Source organism: Tupaia chinensis, unplaced genomic scaffold (assembly GCF_000334495.1).
Source record: "Tupaia chinensis unplaced genomic scaffold, TupChi_1.0 Scaffold143921_1, whole genome shotgun sequence".
Classification (NCBI taxonomy): domain Eukaryota; kingdom Metazoa; phylum Chordata; class Mammalia; order Scandentia; family Tupaiidae; genus Tupaia; species Tupaia belangeri.
Genome location: NW_006203772.1, coordinates 1,407,457 through 1,428,113, shown reverse-complemented (window position 1 = coordinate 1,428,113; position 20,657 = coordinate 1,407,457). Strand labels below are relative to the sequence as shown.

Here is a 20,657-nt window from a genome sequence, read left to right as displayed (position 1 = left end):
GTGAGTTTAAGCCACTGGGTCTGGGACTCGAACCACGTTCGACTACATGGGAGTCCAGCGACATATGCCAACTGCTCGTCCCCCAGCATGAGTTTTAAGGTGCTAGATCTGGGACTTCAACCATGGTAGGCTACATGGGAGTACAGCGATGTAACCATTACGTCATCTGCTGGTCCTAAAAGGTGATGATTTCTGAAAGAAGGGTGATAAACCCGCTGTTTGAACCTTTGCCAAGGGAACTGCCACATTTGTGTCCCGGGTGGGAGGCGCTGCAGTTACTAATCCACTGTGCCAAATAAGAATTTGGAACTGCATCAAGCAGAACCTTAAGTAGAACCATCTCACACCCAGAACACACTTTAAAAAACTGAGCAGACACTCTGTGTACTAAAATTACTTTATTACAGTTGATCTTTTTAAACATTTCCTTTGCTATGATACAAAGGATACTTACAAACAAAATATTACATATGACCTTGTTTTCGCTCTTATGTTCTGACAACTTGGTAACAGCTTTAAATGCACAATCTATACAATTAATACAGGTTATATAGGAACTATAAGGTATGCTGAACCAGAAGAATACTGACAATATACTGTACAATAAGCCTTACCAGTTAGTGCTGTGGACCATTTCTACCAAAGGAAAATGCACATCTGTACAGTCACCTTTACCAGCTGGTGCTGACAGGGAGGGAGAGGCCTCTTCCCCACTGCAACCCCTGATAAGCCTCCACTGTTGGGCGTCCGTTTGGTCCAAAATTGAAAGGACTGTAGATTTAAAATTAATTATCAGTAAAGTGGTAGAACATCACAGTTGGAACATGATAATCTCCCACCACAAAATCAGTCTCAGTTTTAAATGATCACAAGTCCTTTGTCCACTATGAAAACCCTACAGGCTCAAGGGCTTTAGGAGATGAGAAGATGAAGGCTGCCAAAAAAGGAGGCAAGAAACCAAGCCAAAATCTAGGTCTTGCAAAATCATCATTTTTCCCTTCACCAAAGGGAACTAGAAATGTACAAATTCATTGATGAACCTCAATGATAACATATCAGTTAGCTGATAACCCTCATTTTATCTGGACCCCTGACTTGTGGGAATAACTGAAATAGATTACAGACTATACATACCACTTTTAGAAAAAAACCTCTTGCTTAGTTAAAATATTCCCTTTAGCCACCAAAGCTGGTCCTGGGCTATTACAGGTGTGCATTCGTCTCTCAATGGTCTACTCAGAAATGATAAGGTTACAGCTTTTTTTCTTTACTTTTTTTCTTTTTTTTTCTTTTTAAATAAAAAAAGCAATTGACTGAAGCATTTCTTTTTTAAAGGTAAATAGCAAAAATAAAAATAAAAACCAACCCTGGCATTTGCACAAATAATGCAAATGGAGTGATATGGCCTTTAAGGAAGGGGTTAGTAGAAAGGAAGAGAGAAGTGAAGAAAATCCAGAGAAAATGATGTATTCATTTTTTAAAAATTTCTACATGTGCAAAAAAAAATCATGCTGTTTGAGGAAAACAAAGGGAAATGAGTACATAAAACTAAAAACATAAATATGTTTGGATGACTGGTAAAAGCAGAAACCAACCTGGGTTACAAAAAGGATTATACATTCAAGATGCTCTTAAACCCAGTGGGATAACTTACGTTAAAACTGTGTTAATAGTTAACGTTAAAAATCTCAAGTTTGTTTTTAAATCTTCACAATACAAGCAAAGCTGTTTTAAAATATACACTATACATATTTCTCATATCTCTCCAACCTCATTAATACGCGTTAGGCTTTTTCATATACTAAAAACGAGGGGGTACTGAAAGCTAAATTGCTCATAGTAACCCAACCATTATTTAAATGTTTGTCTTAAGTTTTAAGTGGGTTAAAAACTTTAGCAGACTTATATAAATAGGATTTAGCAACACAAGTGTTAATTTAAAAAACTCTAAAGCATTTACAAATTATCAGGTTGGAACAGTCTGGGGAAGTTATGTGCACTATACTTTAAAATGTTATTTACATCAGACCATTGCTTTAAAAAAAATTTCCCTACAAAACAAAATAAAATTTGGAGAATTAACCTGTTCTAACCTAGCAGGATCATAAAAGGAAAAGTAAAATAAGAATAAAATTATCTCCTAATAGAAACCCCACATGTCCCTCTTCACTTGACTTTTACCCTATGAAACCACCTGCAACTCCTGTTAGGCTTCATATGTCAAGTGTCAAGATACTGTGGTACAATACCTTGTCCGATGAATTACTGGCCTCGAGTGGACTTTTGTTTTTTCTTTGAAATGTTTTCCCACCTTCTATCTCTGGCTTAGATAAATTTTGGGACATGTATAATTAATTGAAGGGACACTGTTAATAGGCACAATTTCCAATTAGTTTGGAATAAAAGGCATAAAATGCTGTTAGAAAAAGGGGATGGTGGTTTCTTTGATATTACGAAATGCAGAGAAGGACAACAGTACATTGGAATGGGCACCAAATGAGCTGCCTGGCAATACACCAAGGACAGTCAACATCTAGATGAACTAAATATACTTGTCTATGACAAAAAAAATTTAAAAAAAGGGTTAGAAGGGTCTCGACACCCCTTAGGCTTTTTGATATGTGCCAAATGGTCACAGAGACCAGCCAGAATCTGCGAATGTTAGGCAGTTACATCCTTTTAACCACATAATTCACTCCATGACCATGTGCAATTTATAGGAACAATAACATTCATGCCTAGGCAATGAAGGCTCAGAAAAAGCAAAATGTGCCACTGAGAAAAACCTGTTCCCCTATAACTGGTCTTCATGCTTTCAAGTGGCCCTAATATACCTTGGTTACTAAGCCGAGCCATGCAAAAGCTAAGAGTACACACTTTTCATTAACATTGGTATCTCATTTCTCAACCACTGACCTCAGAGTTGCCATAGAAACATATAATAAGAGTACTGAAAGCATACAATTGAGAGTTCATGGATTTCTAAGAAAGGTACTTCCCTCGTCTATGTTCACCAGTCTTTAATACCTTCGCTACAAGGAGTATCAGAGAAAGGGAGATTAAGCAGGGATAATGACAAAGGAACACATGTAATTCTGGAAATAAGAAAAATGTTCCAGAAATGGGATAAATGTGCCAGCAATAAGCATAGTTCATTTCATTTGAAAATTCAAAGAGCCCAACAGTTCCAAACCATAATGTTATCACCTGTATAATTTACATATACATTAAAACACTTGCACTTCATAGACAAAACACACTTCTGTAAACATGGCCACTGGGGGGATGGAGGCTCCCTACCTCATTCATTATTGAGGACATGTAATCATCATATTAAATTATTTCACTTCAAAAGATTTCAAACCTGACCAATGATTAAGCTTCATTTCCCCATTTTACAACATTTAAGCATTACTTCTAAAAATGTCACCTAGAATGGTTTCAGGGTTAGATGCTAGGACCACAACTGGCAATGACAGCAACTCCTCTCTAGCTGGCACAGACCTATCAACTTTAGTACAAACCCAAAAACCAAAAACCAAAACCAACCAACCAAACAAACAGAAACTAGGTCAATTTGTTGGCTACATATTTACAGATAATTACATGATTTTTCACTCATAATTGCTCAGAACTATAAGTGAAAGGAAACTGTGCAGGTTGAATTACCCGTACTTTGGGGGGAGGGGGAAATTCTTGGGCATCAAGATGCCCTTTTTCATTCATTCAGAAGTCTCACCTTCAGTCTACTTTTTCATGGCAAACTACCTATGGATGCTCAGATCAGTATATCCAGTGGGCATCCTGCGCTTTCAGAGGACTAACCTTTCCCTCCATTTAAAGAAGAAACCCTTGTATATTTAAGTCAAATCTAATTAAAACAAGGAAAAAATACAAACACATACACAAAAACAATGTCTGAAACTTCAGAAAGTTGGGATGGCTGGGAAACAGTTAACAGTAATGATGACATAGTAAATGGCTCCTCAGTTTTAATTCTCTGCCTTTATTTTCTTTAAAGGATATCTATCTTTGGGTGGGTGAGAAGTGCAAGTTTATGAAACCCACAACAGGCAGATAAGGTGCATACTAACTTATACATGTCCTATGCTATGAGAACTACCAGTAGGGCAAAAGGGTTCTCCTTCCTTGTATGAGTGGAGTTTTGGAAATGTGAATATAAACAAAGAAGAAAAAAATTAGTCAGCATAACTTTAAATGGGGCTACTAGAATTCAGTAGAACATATAAATGCACAATAAGAGTTCTCAGCTTCACTTTCTTTTTCTAGACAGTGTTTAATAAAACTTCTTTACAAAGAGTCATTCATTTCCAATGTAGATCTAGTGTAGTGATTTCATCAAAGTGCAGACAACATCACCAGACACAGCAAAACAGACTTCAATCAGTAGTCCTTGCATACAAGAGGCAAGTTTGCTAAGTGTCCAGCAAACTCTTCATCCTTTAAGAAATCTGAGGATTGGAAATTTCCAGTTGATCTAAGAATGAGTGAGGGCCTTTTAAAAGGCAATGCTACAACCTGGTTGGGGGGACTAGCATGTCAGATGGGGTAAAAGAAAACAGAGTTTTGGTTCTTTCCAATAATGATCTATATTTTGGCCAGCAGCTCAAAGATGACAGTTAGAGAAGGCTCTTTTCTACATAAGAAATGAGAACCTCTTCTTCTATCATCTAAGGAGGTTCACACACACCTTTAAATATATTACTTTCTGACTTGGATACACATTAAGACATTTCACATTGTGAATATGGGATAAAATGCAGGACTAAATAAACCTCCAAGGAAAGGGTTGCTGTGTTGGGCCAAATCTCTGCTTGAATAGTAGTGGCTCAGAAGGGGTAGAAGGTGCACAAAGAATTTACTATTAGCAAGCAAGAAGAGGCAGCTGAAGGGAGAAAGCCTTTCATGTCAATGTTATACCCTTCTCTCCCAGTGGCCATTTCCTGTTGATTTTATAGTTTAGGAGAACCTTAGATACTTTAGCAGTGATTCCCTTCTTGGCTGTTTTAATCCTCAGCAAGACATTTAACTGTTAGTATTAATGGAGTTAATAGAGTAAGAATCAATGGTGTCATTACTAAGAAATACGTGTAGAAAGTACGTAAGATTGTGTGAATTTCAGAGGAATCACCACAGTGTTCTTATTTTCCACGGTTCTCTTTTCTCTGCCTCGCTTTTCTTTCATTGCATCACAACACAAACTCACAGAAACACTAACTGGGTTCCTTCCCCACTATTTTACTGCACCGCAACTTGTGGTTCCATATTTTACTTGACTTTCTCTCCACTCACACAAGTGCTACGAAGAAATTAAAAAGGAAAAAAATTGCATCTAATGACCACCTTCTCATAAATATCAACAGAGTACTCATTCTTAAGAAATAGGCAATCTTGCCTTAACTGAGGATTGAAACAAAACCAAACAAAAATAACAGAACCTTAAGTGCCCTGATGGAAATGTACAGTATGAGTTACACCCATCTATCTATCTATACACAAATATAGACACTCATATGTATATACAATATATACATACAAATGATAATAGCTATACCAAAAATGTGCATATTTAACACAGTTTTAAAAAGCCAGTAGATCATGGTATAATACAATTTATTTCCACTAGTGAATGGCACAAAAATGGAGAAATGCAGAGGAGGTGTTTCAAGTACAATGAATTCATCTTTCACAGGTGAAAATAAATAGTATTATTCCAGTGTCCAACACAATGTATTTTATAAAAATCTTAAATGCCAGATATTTAGTATAGAAATAGAAAGTTATTAAAGTCTGCCTTATCTGAAAAAGACACTCATAGAGTTTTCAATTTTTGAAAAGGGGTGAGGTTATATTGGGAGACATGGGAAGAAGTGCCCAGAACAGTTTTTTTTAGTGTATTGAATGGTGTTTACTTGATGTCTAGGCAGCTGAAAATCATGACCATGTTAAAAAGTTCAATTTATCAATAAACTCTTGACCTAGAGTGCTATGTATATTACAACTGTCAGTGTGCTTCAGATGTAGGACTATTCATCTCTAGGTGCAGAAATGACTAAAAGAATGGCAGCCATGTGTAAAAACAATATTAACATTTTTTCAGTTAACATTAAATAATGAAAATACTTTAGGATACTGTAACTTGAGGTTAGAGTTGACTTTAATAAGGGGAGAAAAATATGTGTACAGGAAAGGGGATCTAATCAGAAATAATATATTTCAAGATAGGAGGTTTTGCATTTTTAAAAAGCTAACCAAAAAAGGGGAGAGAACGAGAATATAAGAAACTTTTTACTGCTACACTCTGGATACCAGGTATAGTAGCATTTATGACTTCTGATATGCTAGACAAATTTCCCATACTTTAAATTTTCCTAAGCACATATATATGAGTGAACACCAACACTGGGGAGGAGGTAGTGTTGATCTGGTTAAATGCTGTCACCTGTGCACTGATTCAGAAAGTGCTTGCTCTTTCTTTAGGATACTTCGAAACTTGCCAAATTTTCCAGCTACAAGTTTTACTCTGTGATGATTTCCACCATGTATGCGATGCCTTAGGAGTTAGGTCTCACAAACACACACAAACCAATTAACTTGAATCATTTTTGCAAATTACATATATTTTAATTAAAATTAACTTAATGATATAATCCAGGTATAGTTATGACCTATGTGTAAAACTGGTTGGCGCACGATTAAATTAGATACAGAGCCCTACTGGACAAACATTTGAAGTTCATGTTCAATCATGCTTTTATAAGTACATATGATCTGAATGGACAAAGTAACTCAATCTGATGCATTTAAATCCGTAACTGGGCTTTAAAATGTTATCACCAATAGTATTTGGGTTTAAAAGAGTTTTGTAGGCAAAACTGATCTGATTCCTTATTCCACCTCTCTAGTAGTATGGAATGGCCAGAAGTTTTCAAAAGGTATCGAATCCTATTATATTTTTGGACATTTTATTAAATTCTAAAACTCTTTCATATATATTTTTCACTGAAACAGGTAGATTGCTCACTTGTTTAAAACACCGTGTGCTATCTGAATGTGAATACATAGAGATCAGACTAAAAGACCTCTTCATTAGCCATGGCAAGTACATGTCTTATTTACCCAAAAATGGGTGATCCAGAGCATGGCCCAAGGCAAAATCTACCAGTGTGCTATATGAACTTACTGTGATCTTGGTTTTTAAAAAGATTGTATTAAAATATGAATTTTTTTCTCCCAGTTACCTTCAAATGAATGCTGGAAACTCTTAAAGGAGGGGGTTCATGGAGACTGGACTGATATACTTGAAGATGATTCAAAATTTGGTTGGAAAAAACCCAAGACTTCAAGAATGATAGATATTACTGATTATTAGTTTGGTCTAGGTGAAGAGTATCATTAAGAGGGATTATAGAGTTCTACCGTGGAGCCCTCTGACTACATCAAAAGCAGGATGCAGAGTTAGCAGCAAGGATTCTTAAAGGCAACTGGGAGGGGCACGACAAATAACTTGTAAGAAACTGATCTGTCACTGAAGAAGACTTTCTTTTCTACAAGTCATATTCACAGCTCTCCACCCCCCTCCAGCTCAATTTCCACATAAGCAGTGAAATACCAAGTAACATCTGACTCATCTGACTTTCAACACTGGGTTGATCCTTCATCTCAGAACAAAACAAAACATGTTCCCCTCAGCAAAAAAAAGTTAGCTTTTGTCAAGAGATTCCCTGATCACTATAACTTATTTTCACTTTTTTTTCCTTTTTTAATTTTTTAAAATTTGCCAAACTTCCTAGTTCCTTTTCAGTAGTACTTTTAGCACTGAGGCTTGAGACTTCTGGAAGTGGTGTTTCCTATTGTGTGATGTTAACATGATGCCAAATGGTCACTAAGTCTCAATGAACTAGAAGTTTGTAAAGTACTGCAGCAACAAAAACAGCAACTTACAAAAAAAAAGAGGACCTGCAAATGCAGCAAAATCTACAGTGGTGATGAGGATTAGTCAGCAGCTGGTGAAGTCATTGGCTCAGCGACTCCTGCTTCACTATGGCAACTAAACATTTAAATAATTGGCTATTCTACTTGTCAACAGGAAATCCCATAAGCCAAAAGGGGACAATCAAATTATGTCGATGTAGTGTGATGAGAATTCAAATAGATGGCAGTTTGCAAATATGGCATCATTCAAATATCTCTGGCATTTGATTTGTGTTGGCTATATGTCTACATTATTGTACAAAGTAAAAATACTACTTGGGGTCTTGGGAGTTAAGAGTTTAGCTAGGATGAGATATCATGGTACAAAGCAACAAAATGTCAAGAGATACAGGCCTCATCTCCTCACTCTGCTGCTGGACATGCCCATCATGTAAACATTCAGGGGCCCTTCTCACTCTCTCTCTTCCTCTTTGAAGGTTCACAGGTTTGTTAATATAATCCCTACACAACTTGTGATTTCCTTAAGCACCCCCACCTCACCATGACACAAAGAAGGCACAACTGAATGGACAAAAATCACTGACAAACCTATGAAACACTCAGAAAAAAACTAAGTTGTTTTCTACTCTCTTAAAAAGTCAATGCAATCCTTTAGTGTTCATGAATTTCTGTTTTCTTTTTACTCCAAATGAGGCTGAGAAGTCAAACCAATTAAACTTAAAAAATACACTGGTGAGGGGAACCAGGTGTGTTTCAGTAATGTCTTGTATTAGCATATGCTGCCTGCTGTGAGTGGCTCACAGGAATCTGGGATATGGGAAGAAAGCTTCAGAATTTTTCACAAACTTCTTAGGATACAGACACCCAAAAGTGATGACTCAAGCCACTTTGCTGCATTTTATTTTTGCAGTGTTCAGAAAATACCCCCTATCTAGACAATTTCTTTTTACCACATGCATGAGATATATATATATTTTAATATCAACTCCCCTTTTCAAATTTCCCCAAAAGTTAAAAACAAAACAAAAACAAAAACCCGGCAGCCAAATACTATGACATCCCAATTAGTAAACACAAAACAGAACACTTTACAAAAATGAATAAAATATACCATGTGCACTCAGCTTCCACACTGTAGTACCCAAGTGAGGAGGCTGCTGTGACGATGTCTGTAGGCAGTTTCTTTTGGCAGACAGCTTCAGCGGAATTGCCACTCTCAATGATTAAGTTATGTATAAGACATGTGTGACCCATTGGATATTTGTGAAGTGACACTCGTGCTTCTGCTCATGCCCTGCTCCGTCCGTCCCCCAGAAGCTGTCCGCCTCAGAGCCTGGGGGCTATTGCGGACTCCCATACTGCTACCTCGAGGTACCCCTTGCATTGGCCCTGAGGGGTGACCCCATGGTTGGGGTCCACCTTGCATTGGATGGCCCCAAGCTTGTGGTGGGCCACCCATGGGATGACCCCAGTGAGGTCCTGGACCTCCAGTAGGATTATGAGACCAACCAGAAGCTCCTGGGTAGCTGTGGCTGAATGCCTCAGGGGAGAGATTAGACAGGACCATGTTACTAAAACCTAGTCTCATGCTTTCAGAGTCAAAAGCTTCAATTTCTCTGGCTTGACGCTCCAGCAGGCTTCGTATTCGTTCTGTGCGTTCATTCTGCAAGGCCAGCATCTCTTCTTCAATCTGTTTAGGGTTAGAGGAGGGAAGCAAAAATGAAAAAAAAAAAATTTTTTTTCTTTAAAGATTTATTTAATTTTATTTATTATTATTATTATTTAATTTGCTTCAGGGCACATGCACTCAACAGAGAGAAAGAAAGAGAAAGCAAATGCCTAGTCCAGGACATAAACCACAGTCAACCATGTGGGAGTCTAGCACCTTAACCACCATGCCACCTGCTGGCTTCCCCTTTATATTTTTAAATCTATAAACAAAGGAAGTAATAATTACTTAGCTCTGAAGCGGCTATTTTATGGATGTGCACTTAAAAATCAAGAGTGAGGGCTAACAGGTAGCACAAAGCTTAAGGCAGCTGGCCAGCGGCCTTTTTTAAGTCCTGGACTCAGTGACTTAAAAAAATCACAATGGGTGTGTATGCATCCGTGTTCACAATCCCAAGAGGAGAATGGATTGTGGTGTGGCCCTTCTCCCTTTTAGGTGATTTTTCTCTCTCTCTCTCTCTGGTGGTGGGACACACTCTATAATAAAAAAAAATAAAAAAAAAAGGAAAAAGAAAAAGATCTGAGAGATATAATGATAGATTGTAGGACTCATACATGAGTTGGCATAATGGCCATGTCGCTAAACTCCCATGTAGACGATTGCAATTTGAGTCCCAGACCTGGTGACTTAAACTCACACTGGACATGTGTGCATGCGTGCCCAAGATCCCGAGAGGAGAAGGGATTGTGGCATGGCCATCCCCCCAGGATGGGTGATTTCTCACTTTCTATCTTTCTGCCGCTCTCTTTCTGATGAGCGCACTATAGCAAAAATAGTGATGAGCACCCTATAGCAAAAACTTCTCAAAAAAAAAAAAAAAAGCAAAAATAAAAATCTCTATCGAGAGGCCGGCAGGTGGCAAGGTGGTTAAGGGCATTGGACTCTCACAGGGCTGACCACGATTCAAGTCCTAGACTTGGTGGCTTGCTTTCTCACTTTCCCTCTCTCCCTCTCATTCTGTCCCCTTTCTGGTCAAAATAAAATAAATAAATAAATAAATAAAGTTAAGTAAAGTAACTCTTAAAAAAAAAAACAAACCCTCTATTCAAATCATAAATCCAGGCAATTATCATCAATGGCTGCTAAATTCATTAAGAAAAAGATGGGAAAAAAAATCACTGAGGAAAAAAAATCAACATTACCAGGTATCAGACATACCATAATGCAACTCTAATAAAACAAATATTGGCATAGGAAAAGACAAATAGGTTAGTGAAAATGAGCTAGAATGCAGACTCCAGGTTGTAAGTATTTAATGCAGGGCAAAGTAATAGTTAATTCAACAAGAAAAAGATGACTTTTTAGTCCTAAGTACAGCACAACTGGCCAACTATATAAAGGAAATAAAAACGGAAATCCATCTTATACCATGTACAAAATTATATTCTAGATAGGGGACCAGCAGATGGCGTAATGGTTATGTCTCTGGACTCTCACATTTTGACTACGGTTTGAGTCCCGGTCCAGGTGGCTGAAAACTCACACTGGGCCTGTGCATGTGTGCCTAAAATCCTGAGGAGAAGGGATTGCAGCATGGCCATACCCATAGGGGAGTGATTTCTGGCTTTGTGTCTCTCTGCCTCTCTATCTCTGGCAAGCGCATATGCCCTATAGCAAATCAATCTCTCTCTTGCTCTCAAAAAAAAAGGAAAGATAAATATTTATATTCCAGATGGAATAAGCCTTAAGTAAAACAATGAATTTAAAAAACTAAAAACTACGATGCTCTTGGGGCCAGCAGGTGGCGTGGTAATAAAGATGCTGGATTCCCAACATGGTAGACCATGGTTCAAGCCCTGGACCTGGCAATTTGCTTTCTCACTTTCCTTCTCTCCTCTCTCGCTCTGTCCTTCTCTGGTCAATTTAAAATAAATAAGTAAATAAAGTTAAATAAAATAATTCTTAAAAAAAAAAACTATGATGCTCTCAACAGAAGTTGGTACACACACACACACACACACACACACACACACACATATATATATATATATACACCTAGAAATTAGTGGTTTGGTGACAATCATAATCAGCTCTGAAAAACTAGGAGGTATTTACAAATAGTTGATTGCATATAAATTTAAAAATTATGGAAAAGTGCATAAGAAATAGTCAATTTAAAAAAGGGTGAAAGAACATTTTTTTAAGAGAGATTTTTGCTATAGGGCGTGTGCACTCGCAGGAGAGACACTGAGAAATCACCCCCCAGGGGGGATGGTCACGCTGCAATCCCCTCTCCTTTATTCTCCTCTCAGGATTTTGGGCATGCACACACATGTGCCTTGCGTGAGTTTTACTCAAAGGTCAGTGCTTGAACCGTGGTTAACTACGTGCGAGTCCAGTGACATAACCATTATGCTATCTGCTGTGAGAGAACTTTTAAATGAATGATTAGACTGACAATATCTGAACCCAGTGCTTTCTGCCTATGGACGCTGCTGGGGAAGCATCATTGAACTCTCTCTTCCCACTGCCGTTATGTCTAAGTCGGAGTCTCCCAAAGAGCCAAAACAGCTGGAGAAACTTTTTTTTCTTTTTTTTTGAGAGGTTTTTGTTACAGGGCGCGTGCGCTCGCCAGACAGACAGGGAGAGACAGAGAGATAGAAAGTGAGAAATCACCCCCCAGAGTGGATGGCCATGCCACAATCCCTTCTCCTCCATTCTCCTCTCGGGATCTTGGGCACGCACGCACACGTGCCCAACGTGAGTTTTAAGCCACCGGGTCCGGGACTCGAACTGTGGTCGATTACGTGGGAGTCCAGCAATATAGCCATTACGCTAACTGCTGGTCCCAAGCTGGAAAAACTCTTTATTGGAGGGTTGAGCTTTGAAACAACCAATGAGAGCTTGAGGAGCCATTCTGAGAAACGGGGAACGTTCAGGGACTGCGTGATAATGGGAGATTCAAACATCAAGAGCCCCAGAGGCTTTGGGTTTGTCACATATGCCACTGTGGAGGAGGGGATGCAGCCATGAATGCAAGGTCACACAAGGTGGATGGGAGAGTTGTGGAAACAAAGAGGGCTGTCTCAAGAGAAGGTTCTCAAAGACTGGGTGTCCACGTAACTGTGAAAAAGATCTTTGTTGGTAGCATTAAAGACGACACTGAAGAACATCACCTAAGAGATTATTTTGAACAGTACGGGAAAACTGAAGTGACTGAAATCTAAACAAGAGATGGCTAGTGCTTCCTCCAGCCCTAGAGGTCGAAGTGGTTCTGGAAACTTCGATGGTGGCTGAGAAGGTGGTTTTGGTGGTAATGACAACTTCAGTCATGAAGGAAACTTCAGTGGTCGTGGTGGCTTTGGTGGCAGCCGTGGTGGTGGTGGATACAGTGGAAGTGGGGATGATGGCTATAATGGATTTAGTAATGATGGAAGCAATTTTGGAGGTGGTGGAAGCCACAAGGATTTTGGCTATTATAACAATCAGTCTTCAAATTCTGGACCCATGAGGACCAGCAGTTAGTGTAATGGCTATGTCGCTGAACTCTCATGTAGTCGACTGCGGTTCAAGTCCCAGACTCGGTGGCTTAAACTCATGCTGGGCATGTGTGCGTGCGTGCCCAAGATCCCAAGAGGAGAATGGAGGAAAAGGGAATGCAGCGTGGCCATCCCCACTGGGGGGTGATTTCTTGCTTTCTGTCTCTCTGTGTCTTTCTGGCATGCCCTATAGCAAAAACCTCTCAAAAAAAAAGGGAAATTTTTGATTCATGAAGGGTGGAAACTTTGGAGGCAGAAGCTCTGGCCCTTATGGCAATGGAGGCCAATACTTTGCCAAACCACGAAATCAAGGTGGCCACGGCAGTTCCAGCAGCAGCAGGAGCTATGGCAGTGGCAGAAGGTTTTAGTTAACTGCCAGGAAACAAAGCTCAGCAGGGGAGGAGAGCCAGAGAAGTGACAGGGAAGCCACAGGTTTCAACAGATTTGTGAACTCAACCAAGCACAGTGGTGGCAGGGTCTAGCTACTACAAAGAAGAAATGTTTTAGACAATACTCATGTATATGGGCAAAAAAATAAGAGGACTATATTTGTGACTAATTGTATAACAGGTTATTTTAGTTTCTGTTCTGTGGAAAGTGTAAAGCATTCCAACAAAGGGTTTTAATGTAGATTTTTTTTTTTTTTTTGCGCCCATGCTGTTGATTGCTAAGTATAATAGTCTGATCATGACGCTGAAAATTTTTTTTTTAATCTGAACCCAGTGATCAACAGATACATTGCTCAAAAGACAACTAGAGGTTACATATCTGTTGATGTGATACAAAATAAAGTACACAATAACCCTTATAAAAAAATCCTTCCAGAGCCAGCCATGTGGTTCAAGTTCAGGACCCTGTAACCTAGAACACATGTTGGGTATGTGTGTACATGCCTCAAATCCCAAGGAAATGGAGAAAAGATTGTAGTGTGGCCACCTCCCCTGGGGAGTACTTTTCTCCCTCTCTTTTTCTGTCTGGTGAGTATACATGCCCTTTAGCAATCAACTGATCAAGAAAAGAGAAAAATTCTTGCAAAAAAAGAAAAAAATTGAACTCTAATATGACCATACCCCTGAATCTAACTACCAGTTTATAGTACATAGAGGACAGAGAAAAATATTAAATGACGCCATGAAGATACAATCAGTTTAATCTAGAATGTGGAAATTCTTATAGGGCGCATGATATAATCCACAATTAAAAGTGTGTGTGGTGAGGGGCCAGCAGGTGGTGCAGTGGTTAAGGTACCTGGATTCCCACATGGCTGACCAGTTTGAGTCCCAGTCTGGCAGCTTGCTTTCTCACTTTCCTTCTCTCTCATTGTCTCTCTCTGGTCAAATAAAAAATAATCATAATAACAAAACAATGACAATGAATAAAATTAAAGTAATTTTTTTTTTGAGAGGTTTTTGCTATAGGGTGCGTGCACTCACCAGGAAGACAGAGAAAGTCAGAGAGACAAAAAGCGAGAAATCACCCCCCTGCGGGGTGATGGCCATGCCGCAATCCCTTCTCCATTCTCTTCTCGGGATCTTGGGCACACACACACACAAATCTGGCGTGAGTTGAAGCCACTGGGTCTGGGACTCAACCCGTAGTCAACTACATGGGAGTCCAGCGACATAGCCATTACGCCAACTGCTGGTCCCAAAATAAAGTAATTCTTAAAAAAATGTGTGTGTGGTGGGGCAAATGATACAAATTAACACTTAAAAGAGATGACCAGGGACCAGCAGATGGCATGGTGGTTAAGGTGGTGGATACTCTCATAAGACTGACCACGGTTTGAGTCCTGGACCTGGTGGTTTGCTTTCTCACTTTCCCTCTCTCTGGTCAAATTAAAAAATAAATGAATGGGGACCAGCAGGTGGCGTGGTGGTTAAGGCACTAGACACTCCCACATCGGTGACCATCGTTCAAATCCTGGACCTAGTGGCTTGTTTCCTCATTTTCTCTCTTATCAAATTAAAATAAATGAATAAATAAAATAAAAAATTAAAAAATGAATGAATTCATAAAAAGAAAAAAAGACTTAAAAGATGACCAAATACAATGTCTGGACTTTATCTGTATCTCAAAAGTCAGTTGTAAAAAAGATATGTTTAAGGGGAGGGGTATCTTGTGACCATATGGCTGGCCACACTGTGAGTCCTGGACCTGATGGCTTGCCTGCTCACGGTCCCCCAACCCTGGTCAAATTTAAACAAATAATAATAGTAAATAAAGTTAAATAAATAATTATTTTTAAAAAAGAAAATAGGGGAAATACAGAGAGACTAAAAAAGTATTATTAATTTTGTTAGCCATCACAATGGAACTATAGTTATGTTATAGTCAACAATTCTATGGGGCAGTGGGTTGCATGGTGGTTGAAGTGCTGAACTCTTACATGGCTGATCATGATTCAAGTCCCAGATCTAGTGGCTTGCTTTCTCACTTTCTCTCTCATTTTCTCTTTGTCTCTCTGGTGAGGGCACGTACCCCATGGCAAATTAAATAATAATTAATAATTTAAAAAGTCAACAATTCTAATTTGGACCCACACACAGTGGTACAAGTGGGGAGTGCTTCTGTGCAGAGGCCAAGGCCACAAGGGAGGCCTAAGTTTGCTTCTAGCCAAACCTAAGTGAACAGAATACCTGTGGTCCTAGCAAACTGGGAATGTGTGTGGCAGGAAGATCTCCTAATTTCTTCCCTCCTCCTGTATTCTTGTTCTCTCATTAAAAAAAAGAGAGAGAGAAAAGAACAAAGTAAAGAAAAAAATGAAATGTCCTATCATATTTAGAAGTAAAATAATGCTATACTGGAACTTGCTTTAAAAAATCTCTACAGATTAGTCCTTAAAAACAATGTATATGGGCCAGTCCTACATTCCAATGGTTAAGGAAGCTAGATCCCACCTGGCTGACTGTGGTTTAAATTCCAGTCCGGGGGTTTGAGGGACATGCCAGGTATGTGTGCACAGGCCAAAGATGCTGATGGAAAGAATAATGGAGGAAGGAAGATTGTGGTGTGGTCAGGCCTCAATGGGGGTGTGCAATTTTTGTTTCTCTCTCTAACAAGTGCACATGCCCCCTGACAATTAACAAATATTAGAAAAAAGAAAAAAAAGGTGTGTGTGTAGGAGGGAATAGATAAGAAAAAAGTTAGCAGAATGTGAATAATGTTGAAGCTGGGTAATAAGTACATACAGATTCTGCTGTAATATGTTCCCTACTTTTGTATATGTTTGAAATTCCTATAGTAATTTTTAAAAAAAAATAATTATTTTATTATTTATTTATTCATTCATTGATTTTTTAATTTGACCAGAGAGACAGAGGGTGAGAGTGAGAGAGAGAGGAAGTGAGAAAGCAAGCCACCAGGTCCAGGACTTGAAACGTGGTTGGCCATGTGGGCGTGTCCAACACCTTAACCACCACCCCCCCCGCTGGTCCCCCTATAGTAATTAAAAAAAAAAAAAAAAACACTTTTTGCTATGGGGCACATGCACTTGCTGGAGAGAGACAAAGACAGAGAGAGAAAAAATGAGAAATTGCCCCCTAGGGGAAATGGTCACAGTGCAATCCCTTTTCTTCTTGGGATTTTAAGCACATATGCATGTGTGATTAAGTGCCTTAAGTGATTTTCAAGCCATTGGGTCCAGGACTTGAACCACAAAATCAGCCATGGGGAATCCAGTCACCTTAACCTCCGTACCACCTGTTGGCCCCAATAGTAAAATACTTTGTTTTTTAAAGAATTATTGAGACTCCTGAAATATTCAGACAAGAAGCCATTTTAAAGCTGAGGTGTGTCCTGGTGTGTTCAGGGAAGCTATGTCCTAAACTCCATTTTGGCATTCTAGACTCCCAAAATAATCAGACAAGTGGAAGAGAAGTTTTGAAACAACCACAGAGGAACAAGAAACATGAGAAATCAAGAAAATATCTCTCCCCTAAGGGAAAAGAACAATTCCTCATCATCCACAGACAGTACAGTAGAACTCATGGAAATGTCTGATAGAGAATTCAGAGTATTCATAGTGACAAAACTAATGAGATGCAAGAGCTGAGAGATTAATGAACTCCAGATGATATAGGAGAAAAATGACAATGAGTTCCAGGAGGTGTTAAAGTTCTTCCATGATCTGAAAGAGGAAATACACACCATAAAAAAGAATCAAATGGAGCTATTAGAAATGAGGGCTGCCATTCAGAAAATCAAAATCTCCCTTGAAAATATTAAAAGCAGATTAATCCATGCAGAAAATCGAATCTCAGATGTTGAAAGCAAAACCTCTGATCTAGAAAAAACAACCAAAAAAGACTATGAAAATAACCAAAAAAAATGAGAATACTATATGAGAAATACTAGACCGCACCCAAACATTCAGATAATCAGTATCCCAGAAGGTGAGGAAACTAAAAAGGGCATTGATAATCTAGTCCATGAAATCTTGGAAGAAAACTTTCCAAATCTAGAGGCATTCAAATATCCAGACCCAAAAAATACAAAGGAACCCTAAGCGAATCAACCTAAGAAGATCTTCTCCAAGGCACATTATATAGACAGACTGGCCAAATCTACAGAAAAAGACAAGATACTAAAATTGGCAAGAGAGGAATGTCAGGTTATTTACAAAGGTGATCCAATCAGGTGAACCTCAGACCTCTCATCAGAAACAATGCAAGCAAGGAAAGAATGGGAAAATAGTTCGAGTCTCGGACCCGGTGGCTTAACCTCATACTGGGTGCGTGTGCATGTATGCCCAAGATCCTGAGAGGAGAATGGAGAAGAGATTGCGGCGTGGCCATTCCCCCTGGGGGGTGATTTCTCACTTTCTGTCTCTCTGACTTTCTCTGTCCTTCTGGCGAGTGCACCTGCCCTATAGCAAAAACCTCCCCCCCACCCCCCGAAAAAAAACAAACCAAACAAAAAAACATTCTCAGATAAATAAGACCTGAAAGAATTTGCCGATAGCAGACCACTCTTCAAGAAGTTCTGAAAGGAGTGCTCGACCAGGAAAACTAAAGACACATACAGAAATAAGAGAACAAAGAGCAACTAAGAAAATGACCAATTCAATGTTAGGGACAGGAAATATCAATAATAACGTTGAATGTTAACTTCCAGGATTTAAATGGAAAGACTGGACCACAGTAACACTGCATATTCAACAGAACAAAGTTGGAACATAAGATTGAACTGGAGAAATATAATTTTATGATTTTTGAGTAGAACATTACTGATTTTTTTTTATGCTTTGTTTTCCCAATTTAAGCATTTTACTTTCTTTTGTTAAAATATTTTTTCTTTGTTTCTTCCTTCCTCACTCCTCTTGAATTGGAAATATTTGGGAGTATTCTTATTTTGTGGCAGAAGCATTATTTGTATAAGTTCAATAATGCTTGTTGCATTGAATCAGAGATTGGAAATACTCATTATTGGAGAGGGCTTTGACTGGTATGTCATATCTGAAGATTAATCAGAAAATTATGGGACTAAGGTGGATCTCAAGTAAGCCAACAGAAGCTCTTTGAAAGATGGTCTGGCACCATCTTTCTAGTTCTGCCTGGCAAAGAGGATTAGAGAAGATATATGAAAGAATTTATAACATAAAATAAATTGGACTTTTCCAGCCCAGCATTGTAATCAGCATGCACCCTACAGCAAAACCCATTTAGTTTAATTAGACCAGAGAGAGAGACAGAGAAAGAGAGAGAGATAAACTGAGAAAGCAAGCTACCAGGTCCGCGACTTGAACTATGGTCAGCCATGTGCGAGTGTCTAGTGGCATGGTGGTTAAGGGCACTGGATTCCCATATGACTGATCACAGTTTGAGTCCTGGACCTGGTGGCTTGCTTTCTCTCTCTCTCTCTCTCTCAATCTCTCACTCTCTGTTCCTTGTTGGCCAAATTAAAATAAGTAAATAAATAAAGATAAATAAAATAATTCTTTAAAAAAATGGAAATAAAGATAATTTGTAAAGATGTATTAAATGATTAGGTTTTAAGGCATTTAAGGACAGAATACAATAGTCATGGCTCTCTGCAGAAGTCTAGCTCAAAAATATGTTTAATTTTCATGTATCACATTTTTAAAACTGTTGCTCTATAGAGGAGAAAAGTAGGGAGAAGTCTTCTCAAAGGACATGGTATGGAGATTGGATTCTCAAGGAAGAGTATAAGTTACCAGGAACACAAGGGGTAGAGGGACCATTTTCATCACAGGGATATGTACAAAATGTAGAGAAATGATAAAATGGTAAGTGTTTGGGTAAGTGCAAAGAGGTCAGAAAGGATCAGATTAAAAAGATTTTTTAAATTATTGCTGTAAATATTAAAAGTATTATAACGGAGGCTTAGGCATTTTATATGAAATGAAGGAGGATTTAGATTAGATATGAATTCTTCTTGTGAAGGAACAACAAATTGTTAACTGTGATGATTTCTTTTTTTTTAAATTATTTTATTTAACTTTATTTATTTTAATTTGATCAGAGAGGGACCAGGGGCAGGTGGGAAGCAAGCCACCAGGTCCAAGACTAGAACCGCGGTCAGCCATGTGGGAGTCCAGCACCCTTAACCACCATGCCACCTGCTGGCCCCAACTGCAATGATTTCTTAGTGGTGGGATTAGACACATTATAAATTCTATTATGCCTTCCATTCTCCTCTGGGGATTTTGGCCATGCATGCACAGGTGCCTGGCATAACTTTCAAGCCTCCGAGTCCAGGACTTACACCACAGTCGGTCATGTGGGAGGTCCAGTGCCTTAGCCACCACACCACCTGCTAGACCTCAAGTTAAAAAAAATAAAATGTGTATTTTATAAAATGGGGGCTGATTCCATGGTGCAGCAGTATTGCAGTGCTCATGAGAAGGTGGATCCATATGGTGACTGCTGTTTGAATCTCTAGCCCAGTCTAATATATCTGTGAATGCCTAATATCCAGCTGGAGGACTGGAGAAGTATGTAAATTTAATTTACTTAAAAATTTTCCTTTAGGGGGAAGTAGATGGCATGGTGGCTGAGGCACTGGACTCCCACATGGCTGACAGTGGTTCAAGTCTTGGACCTGGCAGCTTGCTTTTCCTTTTTCTTTCTCTTTCTGTCTCTTCGCTGAGCACACATACCCTATAGCAAATGAAAATAATAACAGGGGCCAGGAGGCGGCATGGTGGTTAAGGCACTGGACTTCCACATAGCCAACCATGGTTTGAGCTCTGAATCTGGTAGCTTGCTTTCTTACTTTCCCTTTCTCTCTCTCTGGTCAAATTTAAAAATAATAACAACAAATAGAATGAAATAACAAACAATTCTTCAAAAAAAAAATCATAAATAAAATTAAATAAATAACTCTTTAAAAAATTTATTTTAAGAGCCAGCAAATGGCATGGTGCTTAGAGTGCTATACTCCCACGTGGCCAACTACAGTTTGAGGCCCAGATCTGGTGGACTGCTTTCTCTTTCACTCTTTCATGCATGTGCCCTATGAAGAATCAACTT

The 20,657-nt window shown here is 38.8% G+C and overlaps 1 protein-coding gene across 4 annotated transcripts in view; it reads right to left on the bottom strand.

Moving 5' to 3' along the window:
- Nucleotides 1–379: 379 nt before the first annotated feature.
- Nucleotides 380–20,657, bottom strand: part of TAOK1 (TAO kinase 1) — a 191,186-nt gene continuing 170,908 nt past the window's right edge. For 3 of the 4 annotated variants that reach the window (XM_006165471.3, XM_027767110.1, XM_027767111.1), the window contains one exon: nucleotides 380–9,646. In XM_006165471.3, the coding sequence (XP_006165533.1) occupies nucleotides 9,185–9,646 (462 nt within the window). In that variant the 3' untranslated portion in view covers nucleotides 380–9,184. The remainder of the gene's footprint in view (nucleotides 9,647–20,657) is intronic. The other variant, XR_001369549.2, reaches the window with a different exon arrangement.